The sequence below is a fragment of the Piliocolobus tephrosceles genome, chromosome 2 (assembly GCF_002776525.5).
Source record: "Piliocolobus tephrosceles isolate RC106 chromosome 2, ASM277652v3, whole genome shotgun sequence".
In the NCBI taxonomy this organism is placed as follows: Eukaryota; Metazoa; Chordata; class Mammalia; order Primates; family Cercopithecidae; genus Piliocolobus; species Piliocolobus tephrosceles.
In genome coordinates, this window is record NC_045435.1 from 98311434 (window position 1) to 98328697 (window position 17264).

General features: G+C 50.4%; 1 protein-coding gene and 1 non-coding gene across 2 annotated transcripts; one reads left to right on the forward strand and one right to left on the reverse strand.

Moving 5' to 3' along the window:
- Nucleotides 1–1676: 1676 nt before the first annotated feature.
- Nucleotides 1677–15115, reverse strand: SLC22A14 (solute carrier family 22 member 14). The gene is made up of 10 exons (XM_023231837.2): nt 13749–15115; nt 12931–13034; nt 12568–12722; nt 11142–11310; nt 7153–7273; nt 6787–6884; nt 6305–6519; nt 4536–4644; nt 3725–3925; nt 1677–2066 (listed from the first exon to the last, which is right to left on the reverse strand). The coding sequence occupies exons 1-10, from the start codon at nt 14328–14330 to the stop codon at nt 1913–1915; spliced, it is 1908 nt and encodes a 635-aa protein (XP_023087605.1). The 5' UTR covers nt 14331–15115; the 3' UTR covers nt 1677–1912.
- A 1004-nt stretch (nt 15116–16119) lies between these two features.
- On the forward strand, nt 16120–16226 carry LOC111555615. Its single transcript, XR_002735571.1, has one exon. It is a non-coding gene; the product is annotated as a U6 spliceosomal RNA (small nuclear RNA).
- Nucleotides 16227–17264: the final 1038 nt, after the last annotated feature.

Here is a 17264-nt window from a genome sequence, read left to right on the forward strand (position 1 = left end):
AATAATATTAGCCAGGCCGGGTGCGGTGGCTCAGACCTGTAATCCTAGCACTTTGGGAGGCTGAGATGGGTGGATTACGAGGTCAGGCGATCTAGACCATCCTGGCTAACACGGTGAAACCCCATCTCTACTAAAAACACAAAAAATTAGCCGGGCATGGTGGCGGGCGCCTGTGGTCCCAGCTACTTGGGAGGCTGAGGCAGGAGAATGGTGTGAACCCAGGAGGCGGAGCTTGCAGTGAGCCGAGATCCAGTCACTGCATTCCAGCCTGGGGAACAGAGAGAGACTCCATCTCAAAATAATAATAATAATAGCCATTGATTCAGTAAACAACTAGATAGGTCCTATCTGGAACTGACTGACAAGCCTTGGCCACCTAAGAAAACTTGAAAGCGTGTAGGAGTGCAGTTGGTCTTGCCGACAGCCACAGCCTGTACAACCAGCTCCTTCACACCCACACTGCCCCATCAGTTTTCTGTCCTGACCCCTCTCTTCCTCCTGTCCCCTATGGCACTAGGTGATTCCTGGCAAAGTAACTTGAGGAGAGGTGTTTAAATAAGGCTAATATGTTGGCATCACAGCTCCCACACAGGCCTCTGCCAGAAAGAGCAACACAGACTTCTCAAGCATCCTGTGGTCCTAGGGACAGATACTTCGTGAGATCCCTTTCTGGGCCCTTCAAACCCCGCTTTGGAGACCATACTAGGAAACCCAGTTAAGAACAGTAGGCACCGAAAATGACACTGAAAGGGAAAGGCATGGACACCAGCTTCTTGGTGCCCCAAAGCTTGGGAGCGGATCCAGAGTGCCAGGAATGCTGGAGGCCACTCCCTGATTCACTGGACTCCAACCTGCCCGGGAGATCCGTGGCCTTGCTGCCCTGGCTCCATGAGAACTGACATGCTTCTCTGTCTTCCTCCCTCAGAGGCGACAAGGAGTCGAACCAGAGCTATTCTCTGCAAGCCCATGATCTTCCAATAAACTAGGCAAGCATGGAGGAGGTAAGACAGGCCCCGACTCCTCCTCTCCCAGGGAGAGAGGAGGTAGTGCCGAGGGCCTGACCCAAGGACTTCACAGTCTGGTTGAGGAGTCCTGGGCCCTGCCTGGCAGAGCCCCCATGCCAGCTGGGAAGGGCAGAATCACCTGCAGGGCAGTTAGGATGTGAGCTGGGGTATGGGGGCTTATCCTCAGAGTGGTGGAGGCTAGAGGTCAGCTAGGATGGAGCCATCAGGAAACATCCCCAGGGATGTGGACTGATTTGGGTAATTCCCAAGGCCATGCTTATTTGCAGCATCAGTGAAAAGATGGTGAGAAAACCCTGTACAATGGGACAAATGAGAGAAGTTCTCATTGTTCCTTTACGTTCCATCCCTGCCCTGACTAGTGCATAAATGGAGCTTTGAAATCTGTCCTCAGCCTGTGCTTCAGGTGGAAACCCGCCATGCTAGCGGATGCGTGGGCTAGCAGGTGTGGTTGGTGTGCAGACACAGTCTTGCCCTCGCTCCACCTCTGGCCCTCATTGACATTGCCCTCCCCATTCCTCTGCCCCCATCCAGAGAGCTCCTTACTGTCCCTGAGTGATTAGACAAAGACACTAAGGAGTCTGTCTAACCCATCCTCCTCCAGGCCAAGGGCCTCTGCATTCTCCACGCATGGCCAACTTTGACCCAGCCATCTCAAGACCAACATTGTACCTTTATTGGAATGAATCACAGCAGAGCTCCCGCAGAAGGGGGGCCATTTTTTTTAATGTCAAGGGCTGGTCCGGGAGCAGGACTGATCCTGCCCCACAGACTGAACTGGGCCTGGAATCTGTGGCCTGGAATCCACAACCCCATACTTGGCCACTCGATTCCAACCCAAGATGGTCTGGGGGCCTGGCCCTTGGGGAGCCTGAATGTTTGCTTCCTCTTTATTGCTCCAAGGCAGGTTTAGAGACAGGGTATGGGTCCAATCTCAGGATCTGGGCATTGAGAACGACGTTCTTGGCCGCTTCCTCAGACATATCATCAGACGACCTATCATCAGATGACGTATCCTCAATCGTCATGTCCTTGACCTTATTCCTGAAAGAGCCATCAGAGGATAAGTCCAGGGCCACATCTTTCCAGAAGCTGAGAAAAGCAGCGGCTTGTGCCTTCAGCAGCACCCAACCCTGCGTTCCCAAGAGGTGAGCCTTTCTCACTCCGGCAGGTCCCCAGTCGAGCTTTGCCAGGAGCCTCCAGAATCAGGCCTGCTCCAGCTCCCAACCCTCGTGAGACCCTTCTCTTTCCTGTGTCTTTGAAGTTGGTCCACCATCTTCACTGCTAGCATTTACTGAGCACTTGCCACATGCCAGACCCTGTGCCAGCTGCTTTTTGTAGGTTTAATCCTCTCAAAAAAAACCCATGGGGGATGGCTGGGCTACATGGCCTTACCTCTCTGTGCCCCAGTGTTCTCATCTGTAAAATGGGGATAGTGATAGGACCTACCTTGCATTTGATTGTTTTGAGGATAGAGAGAGATAAGGTATGTATAGAACAGGGTCTAACACATAGCAAATGCTCAATACATCTTAGCTATTGTTATTACTCTGTTCTCATCCCACTTTGCAAATGAAGAAACTGAGTCTCAGAGGTATGAGGTAACCTCTCCACGCACACACTAGGAGGTTGCGGCACATGGAAACTGTGCCCATAACCACTATCTGCTCTCCCTGTGCGGCGCTGACCTTCCTCTCTCTACGGGGGGGGCAAGTTTCTATCCATCCTTCAAAGCCCTACTCAGATGTCACTGTGACATTTTCCCCAACTCCCCAAATGAACATTCTTCCCTTGTTAGGTTCCTATAGATCCTGTACATCCCACTGTCAGAGTCCGCTAGCACTAGCTGTTTGCATTATCTGTCTTCACCTAAGCTATGGCTTTCTCAAGGGTGGGGAGTGCTGACCTCTGACCTTTGACAGTCAAGCCCTGGCACAGTGCCTAGCATGTGTGATTCGAATGAGAGCAGGGCGGGAGGGCAGGAGGAAGATGGTAAGGAGGAGGGCAGAGAAAGGCCAGAGGCAGTGACTCCTGTGGCACAGAGCAGAGGACACTCTAGGGCCTTGGCAACTTCTGCTCCATACTGCTGCTCGGGTCCCCTCAGGTCCAGGGAGAGCATGTTCATTGGCCCAAATCCCAGAAGGGATGGTTCTGCCAATCATGACAAGTCTTTTCCAGCGGACACTTGGGAGATCAGAGGCCAGAAGTGCCCACGGAGGTGTTGGGTAGAGCCCAGTTCCCAAATGGGGTCCTGGGCTGCTGGGGCCAAGAGGCCAGAGTCCTTCATCAAGACTGGGTTTTTTATGAGGAACTAGGAGTTCAGACAGGAAAAGAGATGTACTCAGAGTTGGTTCCAAGCCAGTCCTCTGTCCCTGAGAGGAGAGGGAGCCTCTGGGAGGAGTGCCCCTGGAGGGTATGCCCAAAAGCAATGCCCCCATCCAGACAGGCAGGCAGGGGCAAGGAAAGGAGATGACATGGCCCAGCCCGGGTCAGGAGGGGCAGCAAGATGGGAGCTGGCAGAGGCTGGGTAGGCAGCAGCAGCCAGAGGAGCAGGGAGACTGCTGCAGACATGGCAGCCTTCGGATCGGATCACAGGCTCTCTGGCAGAGGAGCGGGGATGGACAATGCCCCACATGCTCTCTGTACCAAGGCTTCAGAGCCAGGCCCCGTGCTGGCACAGCCCAGGAGGCTCCCACACCTACCTCATCTGTGGGGAGTGGTCCAGGCTGTCGAAGAGGGGCCGATTTCGCGTTTCCGGTAGCAGGAAGGAGAGGGAAAAGGCCACGATGGCTAAGACGCAGCAGAGAAAGATGGGCAGGAGGGAGTGGGTCTGGTTGATGATTGTCAGGGACAAGATGGCTCCAGCCGCCGAGGCCAGAAACACCAGCCCCAGACCTCTTGCCCTGAAAATGGAGGTGAGAGCTCCTCTGAGAGGTCTGTCGGGTTCAGAGGCTGGGCCAGGCCAGCAGCTACATGAAACCCCACACCCTCCAGTCTCCACCCTGTCCCGTCCTCGCTGTGTGATTCCAAGTAGACAATCGTTTCTTCTGGGCCTCCTCAAGGGAGATGAGGAGGGGGAGAGGCAGAAACCATGCAGCATTGTGTGGAAGTGCAGGGAGAGGACACAGGCAGTGATGCCAGCCAGGCAGGAAGACAGCGCTCCCATCACCAACCTCAGGGAAGGATCTGAGCCTCCGAGTGGCCCAAACACTTTGCAGGCAGTGAGTGCAAGGCAGGGGCTGGAGTCAGGCTGCCTGGGTCCAAATCCCAGCTCTGCTGCTTGCTCTGTCTGCCCTTAATCGAGTGCCTTCATCTATCTGGTCTTGCATCTGAAATAGGGTTAGCGATGGCATTTGGGGGATTTTCTGGGGTGTTTAAATGAGATCACTTATGTAAGCTGTTTAGCACAGTGCTTGTCACCAGGTGAATGCTTGTCTTACTTGCTGCATTAATCTTGTCATTGTCAGTCCCTGCCCATGCCGCCATGGCCCCCTCGCCCACCAGACCCCATACCTGAGCACGGTGGGGAGGAGCTCGGCGGTGTAGAGGAAGAACACAGTGACGGTGGCGGCCAGGCTGAACTCTCCAAGTGTGAGCACCAAGATCGTCATGGATTTCAGCTCTGTGGCCGGACAACGTGGCCGCCTGAGTCTGAGGCCATCCTCCCCTGGGGCGGGTGAAGGAGGCCCGCCCATCAGCCCTCCCTTGACCCCTCCTAGAAGGCATCTGAACAGCCTTCCACACCACCTGCCCAGCTGGCCAGCAGGCTCAGGCATTCCATCAGAGGAGGGGCAAGCTGTCAGAGGCCCAGTCAGTCCAGAAGGCAGGACATTTGCAGTGCAGAGTTGGTCAGTGGCGGGGGGAGGTCCCCTAGGACCCCCATGGCCTCTCAGGCCACTGTCTCCCATGCTACACCCAACACCCCCATCTCTGCCTCCAAAGCTGTGTCTTCGTTCCACCTCCTCACCCAACTGCAGCTTCCTCACCCCACTGGGGATCCACTCAGGGCCAGGCCTGTGTCCTCTGGGTTGGAACCCCTGCTCAGGGCTGTACCACCAGGGCTCTGCAAGGTGGTCAGAGTAAGGGGGTGTTTGGTTCCTGGGGCCTGAATGGCTGGGATAGGTCCCAAACATTCCAGGATGTTTTCTGGCCAGCTAGACAGGCACAATGAAGGGGAAACTGGAGAAAGCCCATTCCTCAGACCTGGTGAAGCTGGGGGCTTCAGCCCCTGCCTGCCTGCCTGGCAGCCTCTGCAGGACCCTGCCCCAGCCTCACTCCCGTTTCAGTCCTGGCTTTTCTTGTCTCTGGGATGAAATCAGAGATCCAGTTTTATCTACTGGGGAGTCCATTCCTAGTTTCTCTCACACTTCTGAGTTTACATATTTCTGCTTGACTCAGCGTAGACCCGCGTTTTTAAAAACCACCAGGCAATAGACATTCAATAATAAATTTGTTTCCACATTTTGTGTTACCCAATCTACACTGCCAGCATCTGGGAGTGGAAAGGTCCTAATCCAGACACACACAATTCCAGCCCTGGAGAAAGGGAGGGAACCCCTCCAGCAGGCCCGGATCTAGCCTCCGCTGCCCTCGCTGGACTGTGAAAAGGCTCCGCAGGCAGTCATTCTAAGCGCGTGTGCTGCACAGATCGCTCCAGCTCTAGGACCTGTGGCACATCCACTGTTTAGGGCTCTTTGAGATTCTGAAGATAACACCAGCCCTTCCTGTTTCCTTTTCTAGTGCTAAGCCCGCAGGAACGCAGCACTCAGCCCCTCTGGAAAGGAGGGGCCTCCATACAAGAGCTGTTCCTGAGTGCTGAGCCCCACATTACACTCAATTTTCAGTGGGCAGGTTATTCCTGGTGAAGCTACAGAGAACAACAGGCATTTCCCAGTCAAAGGGGCTACAGATGACAGGTGGGCCTGGGCAGCAGTTGAAGGAATATTTTTGCCATCATCTATTCACATGTAACCATTAGACCTACTTCTAAGGTGGATTGGAATCTGGTGGGAGAAGGCTGCTGCCTGCTGTCCTCTGGAAAGTACACCCTCCTTCCTCAGGCCTCTGAGAGAGTGTGGGTGCCCTGTCTGGGAGACCCCACCCAGGAAGGGTAGTGCTCCAGGGATTGGAGGTGCTGGGGCCTCTGTGGGGTGGGTGGGCTATAGGTGCAGGAGGCTGATTCCCAGGGTGTCTAGGTGGCCGGCCAGGGCAGGTGGCAGTGGGGAGGGGTTTTGAGAAGCAGGAAGGCTGTGGGCAACCCACAGGGGAAGGATGAGCTGTACCTTCAGAGAGGAAAAGGAGAAGCAAGCACCAGATGATGGTTTGGAGGAGAGTCACAGCCAGGCTCCACTTCCTCCCAATCTGCTGGAGGAGAAAGATGCAGCACAGCCGGGCAGACACCTCCATGATGCTGGAGACCACATGTCTGAAGTGGACGCTCACTCCCAGCTCTCTCATTCTCAGGCTCAACGTAAAATAGGTGTAACTGACGGTAAACCTGGATGAAGCCAGGAGGCACGTGCGCGTGCATACACACACACACACACACACACACACACACACACACACACACACACACAGGAATAAAGACAGAGGCAGAGCAGCAAGGGTCAGGGTAGGAACAGAGGAGAGAAATAAGCACAGAGACCTGTGATCTGTGTCCTTGGGCTGCCTCCCCTGCAGCCTGACCATCCCCATCCTCTCCCTATAGTTTCCAGCCTGAGCACCTGTTTTCAGTCCCTGCCAGCGAGCCCTGGATACTCACCACACACAGCTCATCACCAAGATCACCTTGCAGAGCTGCCTATTCTTACAGAAGTCCAGGACAGAGGCCTGAGTCACCTTCTTTCTGGGCAGCTGCACCTACAGAACAAGCAGAACCAGTCAGAGGCAGAGCCAAGACCCCAGCTTGCTCCCCAGCCCCACAGCACCCACAAGGCCTGCCTGTCCCTGAAAGTGCCAGCTGGCGTCTGGCCTTCCCTGGCAGGGTTCAATTTTGCTGTCACCATTGTCCTTAAGAAGAGGACTGGGGGCACCCTCTGGACCAATGTCCCACCTGAAGGGATGAGGAGGGAAGGGGCCCTTCTACAGCCCACTGCTCCGGCCCCACTCCTGGCTGGAAGCCCTTTACCTCGTCCAGCAGATTTGAAGGAATGGTCTTCTTGTTCACACTTGCAGCATAGCACAGCATCTGCTTGGCCTCCTTCACCTTCCCTTTCATCATCAGCCACCGTGGGGACTCCGGGAGAATCCTGCGTGGCCAGCCCCTCTCTTATCTCATTGTTCTATGATGCCCAGAGACCCCTGCTGGCCCTCTCGTGGCCTCATCTGTGGCCATCCTGTGCCAGCATGAGGTGATTCAGATGTCAGGGCCTTGAAGGCCACCACTGACCTTGAGCTGCCCTCTGCTCCTCCCCGGCAGTCAGGCCTTCCCCTGTCTAAGCCTCACATGGCCTCCACTGCTGCTAAGTGACACCCTGACCACTGGCTGCCTCTGTCTCCAGCCTCCTTGATTTGCCCTCGGTTATCACCGAGAGCTCCCTCCTTTTCTATCTAGGGGGGCCATCCCTATCTGCTCAGGCACCCTGAGGGCTCCGACCTCCACGCCACAGCCTCCTGTAGAGCTCCCATGCTTTTAGTTGGGATTTCTCCTGTTCCCTGTCTCCCCAACAGCCTGAGGAGTGTGAGGGGGCAGGACCCTGGGTCTGACCCCAGTGCCCAGCACTCTGCCTGGGTGAATGGAGGGGTGAGTGAAGGTCTCTACTCTGTCCCATCTCTCCCCTGCCACGTCGCTATTGCCTTTGACCTCAGAATAAGTCCTCTCTGTTTTTTCCCATCCTCTCAGGCTGTCAGAATCCACACAGATTGGCATAAAAAGCACTTATGTGTGAAAAATAACGGTGCTCGGTGCCCTTGTGTATATAGTCTTGTTTAATCTTCATCCAAACCTGGACCTAGTGTGATTATCCCCATTTGACTCCCAGGCTCGAGGAGTAAAGGCTTGCCCAAGAACACAGAGGCAGAGCTATGTACTTGGGGACTGGTACAGCCTCAGTCCCCTAAGGTGGTATAACTTTTTGATAAAACTATGCCTGCTGATTTCTTACACCACCACTCCCTCCCTGACCACGATTCTGGCTGGTTGCCATAAACACACACTCAAGACACTAGAGTCAACTTCATTCCTCATACCTGCCCTGCTCCTCCTCTCTCCCAGCAGGGTTCAGCAATCAGTCATCATTTTCCACTCTAAGGCTGTCGAACTCTCCTAAAGAAAGTCATTAAACTGAGACTTCTTCAAAAAGCTGGGGGATTGGCCTCATGTCCACTGAAAAAACAGGAATAAAAAAAGGATACCAACTCTCAAGGACAAAGAGAATGGGAGGGAGGACACAACGGGAGAGATGTAACAAATGCACCGAAGAGGTCATGAACAGAATGTTGACATAAATATGGACAATAAAGACATTCTGATGAGGTCTCAGATGCAAATGAGGAACTATTAGAAACTGGAGAAATGGCAATCCTGGCTACAAAATGCCAAAGAACTTGGCTGAACTGTATTCATGCCCTAGTGTTTGTGAAAGAAGGAACTCGTAAGTGATGAAATAAGACATTTGGTGGAAGAAGTCTCTAAGCAAAGTGCTGAGGGTGTGGTATGGCTTCTCTTGACTACTTACAGTAAAATGTGAGAAGAGAGAAACAAATTAGAATTTATAATTAAAAGGGAAGCAGAACTTAAAGATTTGTCAAATGCTCATGTTAGCCATGTTGTTGATTCATTTTCCATGAATAACAAAGTGTGTTTGGGAGAAAACACCAAGGATGTGGCCAAGCTACTGTTTGATAAGGAGGCTAGTACAAATCAGCAGAACTATCCATGAAGACACTAAAAGAATAACCCCAAAGATACATTAGAGATCATTGGTACTGCCCCTCCTATCACAGGCCCAGAGAGCCAAAGCCTAGGGGACATAACTATGTCAAAAGAGGGACCTTGAGCACCCATAGCACATTGGTGCTCATTGCTAACAGCCTACCGATAGAGGCTGGAAATCCAGTTCATGGAAGGGACAGGGTCTTGAATCTCTCCTCCTCACTCCCCATACAGCTCTCATCTACTCAAGCTAGGCAAAGGGGAGTTCAAGAGAACTCCTTAGATAGATGAGGGGACTGCCTTTTAAAAAGGACATCTACCATCCCACTCTGGCTGGAACTTGCTAATTCAGAAACATGGGGGCTTGCGCTGGTATTCCAGACAGTAAGAGAGATTATAGGAGAGTTAATATGTGTCACCTGGAGTTTGAGGGCCTACATAAACCCAGAGAATGATGCCCATCTCTTATCTGGGTATAATGAAGGCAGGAGGTTGAATGGAGCAGCCCACCACAACAGGGTGGAGGCTGGGGAACAGTGGGGTTTTTTGGCCAAGTGGACCCTGCTGTCTTAAAGGCACCCCATGTGCTAGGATGAGGAGACCCCTACACAAAGAGGCTGTGGGGTAAACTGCCAGGGACAGGAGCTGAGGAAGGTTACAAACAGAGCACTGGGAGCATTAGGAAATTCCAGTGCTCAGAAGACCCACGAATGGACCCGAGAGTGATGGCATTTGAATATCTACCCTACAGAGGACCCTGAGAGACTATAATAGCCCCTGCCATGTCAGTCTTTGGTCTATTTTACCTGATGTCCCTATCCCATGCCTAGAACCTGGAAAATCAGAACAAGAAGATAGGAGGAAGAACAATAGGTCAGAACAGACCTCATCCCCCGTGGCCACTATCCTGAGCGAGGAGGCAGGAAAAAGCTGTGGATCTGATGTAAGATTAAAGTTTTTAATTGAAGTGGACTGAATTCTTTTTTTTTTTTTTTTTGAAACAGGGTCTCACTCTTCTGCCCAGGCTAGAGTGCAGTGATGCAATCATAACTCACTGTAGCCATGATCTCCTGGGCTCAAGTGATCCTCCACCTCAGCCTCCCAAGTAGCTGGAACTACAAGTGTGTGCCACCAGGTCTGGCTAATTTTAAAATTTTGTGTAGAGGCAGGGTCTTGCTGTGTTGCCCAGGCTGGTCTCAAACTCCTAACCTCAAGTGCTCCTCCCACCTCAGCCTCCCAAAGTGTTGGGATTACAGGCATGAGCCACTGCTTCCAGCTCCCATGCTGTTAACCCCATCTTTTATCATCCTTACTACATATGGTACAGTTAAAATGCAGGGGCTTTGGAGACAGCCCCTGAGTTCAAATCCCAGGTGCCCCACTTTCTAGCTGTGTGATGTTGGACAAGTTATTTCCACCCTCAGAAGCCTCAGTTCTCCCTCCTCCCCACCTCCCATGACATGTGAGTAGCATACTTCTTCTAGAGGGGTCAAGATTAAATGTAATAATGTCAAGATTAAATATGATCATTGTTTCATGCAGAACTGCCTAACCCTTCACACGTGGGTTCTTTCAGCTTCTTCTCACCTCCCTCTCGGCCTTCTCTTTTGTCCCTCTCTTTTCCCCACCTGCCCAAGGTTAGCTGTGGCATCTCACTTTTGTTCTCAACCCTTATTCCTCCAAGTTTTGCCCCATCAGTTGTCCTCTCCCAGCTTCAATCTCTTAGGTTCCTGTCTGTGACTCCCCTACATTCAAAACATCTGATACTCTTCCCTGACTCTGTCTTAGTTGCCCGTGTAAATCATCCCTTTCTCCCTCTTTCTATGGAAGTCATCTCCTGGCTGAATTCCTTCTGCTCCTAGTCACTCCTTAACCCTCTGCCACTGCAGTGAAGCCACCTCAAGAAGGTCACCAAGGCTGGCAGACCCTTTCCCAGCCTCACCCCTCTTGCCTTCAACACTGACCCTTCCCTTGTCCTTAAACCCTTGACCTTCAACACTCTTCCTTCTGGTTTTCTGACCACCTCTCTGACATCTCTTTGAGGGTCTTCTCTGGGTCGGGGAGGAGATTAATGCTGAGGTTCAGAGGCTCTGCCCTTGGTGCCTTCCTATCTCATCCCATCCACAGGCACTTTCTCCCAGGGGAAATCCCACCCATTCCCACAGTTTCAAGGACCCTCCACTCTCATCGACATCCAGCCCATCAGACCCAGCCCTGTACATGCCCTGTACTCGCTTGCTCACCAGATATAGGAGATGAGGGGGACCGCAAGTACCCCACCCACCAGAAACAGCAGCCGCCAGTGGGGAAGACTGTAGGCGATCCCCGTCAGCAACATGGCCCCAACAGCGAAAAAGCAGTGTTCCAGGATAATGGCGTGGGCCCGGTGCTCGCCCACTAACCACTCAGTGGCTGTGCAGAAGCCAAGAGGACAAAACCATGGTCACTTCAGGGTCCCCAGGGCTGCCCTTGCATTCAGCCTTCCTGGGTATCCCCACCTCCTCTGGACAGTTGAGATCAGGCAAAGCTTCTTCTGCTTGTCTCTGCACTGGGTCCAGAGACAGCCCCTCAGAGCCTGGTAGAGCACTTCTGTTCCCGCCAGGGCACACCCTTGTCTCCTAATCATACACACAGCTTCCTTCCCACTCCACCTGGCTGCTCCCTCTGCACACCCCCTGTCTGACCATGTGCCTCTCATAGAAAAGACACAATACCAGACACGTGGCCTGACACATGGTCAGGCAAGGAACCACTGTCCTTGTCTTTGTTCTGAGTGTATTCGTGCTTTGGCCACCTAGGCCAAGGATCCCAATGAGAAGAGGTTCTCCTGCCAGGAAACTCCGAGCAACTAGGCAGCTGCAGCCATAAGGCTGCACTGGGTACTTAAGTATCTCATAGGCCTGGGTTGAAGTCCCAGCTTCTTCACTTAGTTGCTGTGTGACCCTGTGTAAGTTGGTTAACTTCCCTGAGGCTCAAGAGTCCTCCTCAGCTGAAGGAGTAATAGAATACTGCCTGCTGAAGAGAGTCGCATCAGGAGGAAATGAGACAATGCATATAAAGGGCTTAGCAGCTGCCTGGCTCTTCTTCTTAGCAGCTACCTGGTTCTTTCTTCTTCTTCTCCTTCTCTTTCTTCTTCTCCTCCTCCTCCTCTTCCTCCTCCTCCACCTCCTCCTCCTGCCCCTTTTTTTCTTTTCTTCTTCTTTCTTCTTTCCTTCTTCTTCTCCTCCTCCTCCTTCTCCTCCTCCTCCTCCTCCTCCTTCTTCTTCTTTTTTTTTGCATGGCCTTTCTTAAGGGCTCAGTAAATGTAACTCGTGGCGCTTGGGGGTATGCAAGGAGTGTGTGGTGGAAGGTGTGGGGTATGAGGGAGTTAGGAAGGAGATGAAGGTGGAAGAGCAGTCAGGGTACTGATTCTCTGGCATCTCCAGGCAGCCAGGAATGGAGATTCCTTCCACTTCTGCCTGTCCAATTAGGGCCCTGACTCTGTGTCCTATGGGCTCCCAGCAGGTGCTCACGCCACCACACACCTGCCATGCCCTCTTGCAGCCATGCTATGCCCCCTTGCCATCTGGTTATGACGTCACGCCCCCTGCCACTACTTCTCCTTGTCACCCGCCTGTGCCACCATGTCCCTGTGCCACCCCGCCCTGCCCCATTGAGGCCCAGTCTCACCCAGAGAAATGCTGCTGATGGCGTAGCCCACCACTGACTGTGAGATGCCAAAGCGAAATAACAAATACAGGTGAAAGCTGTTCACGAAGGCTGTCCCAAAGCCGAAGATGATCAGCCCCAGCAGTGACAGCAGGATGGCAGGGTAGCGGCCCATCCTATAGGCGTCAAAGGGAGGCTGCACCAAGCGCCGGGATCTCCCTGGCTGGCCCCAGCCTGATATACCTGGGCCAGGCCCTGAGCCATCCATGGGTCCCTGGAGAACCCCCATCCTCACCTCCCTTAGCCTGACACACTCCAACCCTGAATGCCCATGAGGAGGAGGTGGGATGGCTTGGGGGCCAGCAGAAACTCCTGGGGACTCACTTGTCAGTTATGAGCCCGAAGATGAGAGAGCCTATCAGGGGTCCTGCCATGAACATGATTTGTGCAGTGTCCTTCTTCGTCTCCGCGCCACATACCAAGTCAAACTGTGGGTCAGACACAGGGATTGGTCACGGGCACCCACCTTTGGGTCCGGAGACTGAGCCTCATCCCAGGGTGGAACCTATAGGCCAAGGAGACCTGGGGTAGGGGCAGGTAACTGTGTGCAGCGTGCCTCAGCTGTTGCCTCTGCTCTGTTATCTCTGCAACCCCTCCGGCACCTGCTCCACCCGGAGAGCTGGGCCTGGAGAGAGTGACAAGAGGCACAGGCCAAGATGTGTGTGGGGGGCAGGGGGTAACTGAGCAAAGGTAGGAATCAGTGCAGACCCTTACCCAAAGGCAGATGCCAGGCCCATCCTGCAGATTCATGCTAGTGTGGTCTGTGTTGTAAAGGGCCTAGATTGCAGCTCGGATTGGGAAGCCCCGTACAAATGCCTGATCAAAGCTGCTTCTTTCTCCGAGCCCCACTTTTTGTGAGTTCTCAGGTCAGAGCCACAACTACTGGAGCGATTTCTTGGACAGATGGAAGGAAACCTTGCCATGCAGCACCCATCTCTACCCCAAATGTACTCTACAGATAGGCAGGGCCAGCAATGGGCAGCAGGAATCCTAATTTTCTGCCCAGGCCCTGCCTCTGCAGGGTGACTTCAGGCCAATGGCTTCCCATCTCTGAGCCTCGGTTTCCCCACCTGTTCAGTGAGGGTGGGAGGCACAACTCTGAGCCTGTAGAGTAGTTACAGACAACCCATGACACGACATACCTCATTGATCAGCGATCTCTTCTTAGCGTCAGGATAGATCCACCCATCTCGGCATTTGTCTGTGTCGTTGAGGCCAAAGTGGATGATAGAATCCAGATTCCAAGGCACAGGAAGGTACATGAGGCACATCAGGAAACTGCCGTTGGGTGCTCGGGGTATGGTCAGATTCAGCTGCTCAGCTTCAGACAGGTTGGGGCCCACTGCCAGGATCCAGCTGGTGTTGCAATAGGGCTTTTGGGCTGTGAACACGAAGTAGTCAGCAAACATGAAGAAGGCTGACATGATGCTGGGGATAAAGGTGAGGGCCACTAGCCTCTGCTGGAATGTGCCAAACTCCCCCACCACATCCAGGAGGTTGGCAAACTTGTCATCCTGCTTGGTGTGGTCAGCCCTCAATCTGCGTAACAGCATCTCCGGAGACCAGGAATGTGGATGCCCTGCTGCCTCATGCTGGTTCAAGTTCCTGGAAGCATCCTGGGATCTGAGCTCTTCCTTGAAGTTCTCTTCTCCTGCCATCTGTCCAAAGAAAGGGTGCAGCTCAGTCTCTGCTGACACCACTTCCTGAACATCGGAGACCAGCATGGGAGCCACCGACCAGGAACTGGCCTCTGGCTGGAAGCAATATGGATTCCAACCTTGATATTCTCAGTAGCTCCCTCCCTTGCTTTCTTAGTTAACATGATTTATTCCCCACTGGCCCAACCATCCTGGAATTTTAGTGTAATTAAGATTTTTAATGTTTTAGAAAATGCTGTGCTTCTGTTGTCATGAAGGTCTGACTAATTCTGAGGAACTCTCCTACAACTTCCCCATAACTCAGACTTCTTGTTTACACACACACTGAGACACCAATGGTCTGGCAAAAGGTAGGAGAGGTCTCCAGGGACCTTTTCTTCAAAATGAAACAAAGATCTGCATCGGCAGTGGCCAGGAGCTGGGCCCGAGGTGGGGCTGGAAGCCTGGGCCACAGAGATGGGGCGCCAAGGCTGGTGCAGTGGTGAGGTGGTGCAGCATGGAGCCAAACTGGAAAGACAGGTGGGCGGAAGGAGGAGGGTGAGCAGTACTGACTGTGAGCATATTACCTTGCAACAGCAGCGAGGAGAGGAAACTAAGCTTAAAACTCTGTTTTGAGCCAAAACTCTCAGAAGGGGTAACAGTTCCTGGTGTGGGGCACCCCTTGGCTCAGAGCAGAGGCAGAAGCGAGCCTTCTCTGAAGGAAAATTTCTTCAAGTTGATTCTGCAAGACTTTCACGGATGTACATCAAGCAAAGAGATTACAGCTTGAGAAGACAAGCCACTCTAAGAGTCAACAGAACCCAGAAACCACAGACTTTTAGACTGCAGATGTTGAAACTGTCAGATACAAAATTTAGAACAGCTATTGTATGAACTTTTTAAGGATTTAAAGGTTGTAATTACAAAAATGAACTTACAACAACAATCAGGAAAAAGCAGACACTTTTGGAAGGAAGATTAGGAACTTTCAAAAATGAAAGCTTGTTGAATGACAAAAATGACAAATTGATGTTGAGATAAAAACACTAAGAGAAAAGTTCAACAGATTTGACACAAAGAATCAGAGAACTGGAATAAACTGCTGACATGTGAGAGAGAGGTAAAGAGACTTGGTAGATAGAAGATTTAACATGTATCGAATTGGAACTCCACAAGGAAAAATGGAGATGAAATAAAAACAATACGTTTTCTAAAACTTTTAAAACAAATTCTTAGATCCAGGAAATGCAACTTATCTCAGGCAAGATAAATAAAAAAGAAAACCATGGCTAGACACATTGCCGTGAAGCTGCAGGGCACCAATGACAAAGAAAAGATCTTGAAAATCAGCTGGAGAGAAGACAGGCCACTGACTAATGAACAGCCTCAGCAGTCTCCTGTTAGAAGCAGGTGCAGGCGGGTAGATCACTTGAGCCCAGGGGTTCAAGACCAGCCTAGACAATATAGTGAAACTCCATCTCTACAAGAATATACAAAAAAAAAAAAAAAAAAATTAGCCAGGCTTGGTGGCATGTGCCTGTAGTCGCAGCTACTCAGGAGGCTGGGAGGTTGAGGCTGCAGTGACCCATGATCACGCCACCGCACTCCAGACTGGGTAACAGAGAGAGACCCTGTCTCAAAACAAGAAAAAAAGAAGATGAAAGTTAAGCAACAAGGAAACCAGGAGAGCGAAGAATATTTTCAAAATGTGGATGGAAAATTATAGATCACATAGAATTGTATACCCAGCAAAATTGTCTGTCAAGAACTAGGGTAAAATAAATATAATTATAGAGATAATCAGAAATTGAGAGAATTTCAATTCTCTCACACAGTGAGAGACCTGATTTGATTGAACGTTTAAAAGATACAAAAGGTGCTGGCTTTGGCAGCACATATACTAAAATTGGAACGATGTAGAGAAGATTAGCATGACCTCTGCACAAGGATGACACACAAATTTGTAAAGTGTTCCATATTTAAATAAATAAAGACTAGAAGGAAAATGATCTCTGGAGGACAGCCGGAGATGCAATAATGAATGGGAAAAATGTAAGCAAATTCAAATACTGATTGTATTAAATAAATATAATCATTGAGATTGTATTGAATCGATAGTAGAGAAGAATTTATATCTTAAGAAAAATATTGAGTCTTCTAACCCATGAGGATGGAATGAAGATAGATATAGAGATGATAGAGATAGCGATAGCTCCATATGTTTTTAAGTTAAAAAGTTAAAGAAGAAATCATGGTGGGAGTTTAAAAAGATTTATAAATGAATGATAGTAAGAACCATAACATATCAAAACTTATGGGTGGTATAAAAAGTGGTACTTGTAGGAGGTTTATAGCTTTAAGTGCTTTATAATAGAAAATCAGAAAGACTGAAAATTAATCAACTAAACAACCGTCATAAGTGGGAAAAAACACAAAAGAATAAATCTAAAGAAAGTAAAGGAAGAAGGCAGTAAAGTTAAGACAAAAATAAAGGAACTAGAAACAAAAGTATAAGAAAAAGAATCAACAAAGTTCAAAATTAGTTCCTTGAATAGATTAATAAGATAGACAAACCTTTAGTGAAATTATGTAAAAAAAATAAAATAAAAAAGACAGAAGATACAAATAAGTCTTTTATATATGCATAAAGGAATATACAGATATAGCAAGACTGAAAATATAATTGGATATGAACATCAACTTTATGCCAATGAATTTAAAAACTTAGGTGAATTAAATTTCTAAAACAAAATTACTCAAAACAGATTTAAGAATAAATAGAAAGTCTTAAAAGTTCTATAATGACTAAATTAAAGTAGAAGTAAAAAACCTTCCAACAAAGGAAGTCCAATTTATTTAATTTTTTTTCAGGGAATAGGCAAAGATACATACTCCCAAAGATTTTTAACTTTGATAGCACAACTAGAAAATTACAGTACAAAAAGGAAATGTCAGATACGTTTCATTCATAAAAATGGATGCAAAAAACTCTAAATACAATGTTAGTAAATCAAATTTAAT

What these genes read in the sequence shown, in the direction of transcription:
- SLC22A14 (XM_023231837.2), bottom strand. Translation starts at nt 14,330, where the DNA reads ATGCTGGTCTCCGATGTTCAGGAAGTGGTGTCAGCAGAGACTGAGCTG. An exon ending in AGAGATCGCTGATCAATGAG is followed by an intron (nt 13,035 to 13,748) that starts GTATGTCGTGTC and finishes TCTGACCCACAG; the next exon opens with TTTGACTTGGTATGTGGCGC. An exon ending in GACCACTCCCCACAGATGAG is followed by an intron (nt 2,067 to 3,724) that starts GTAGGTGTGGGA and finishes TGGCTCTTTCAG; the next exon opens with GAATAAGGTCAAGGACATGA.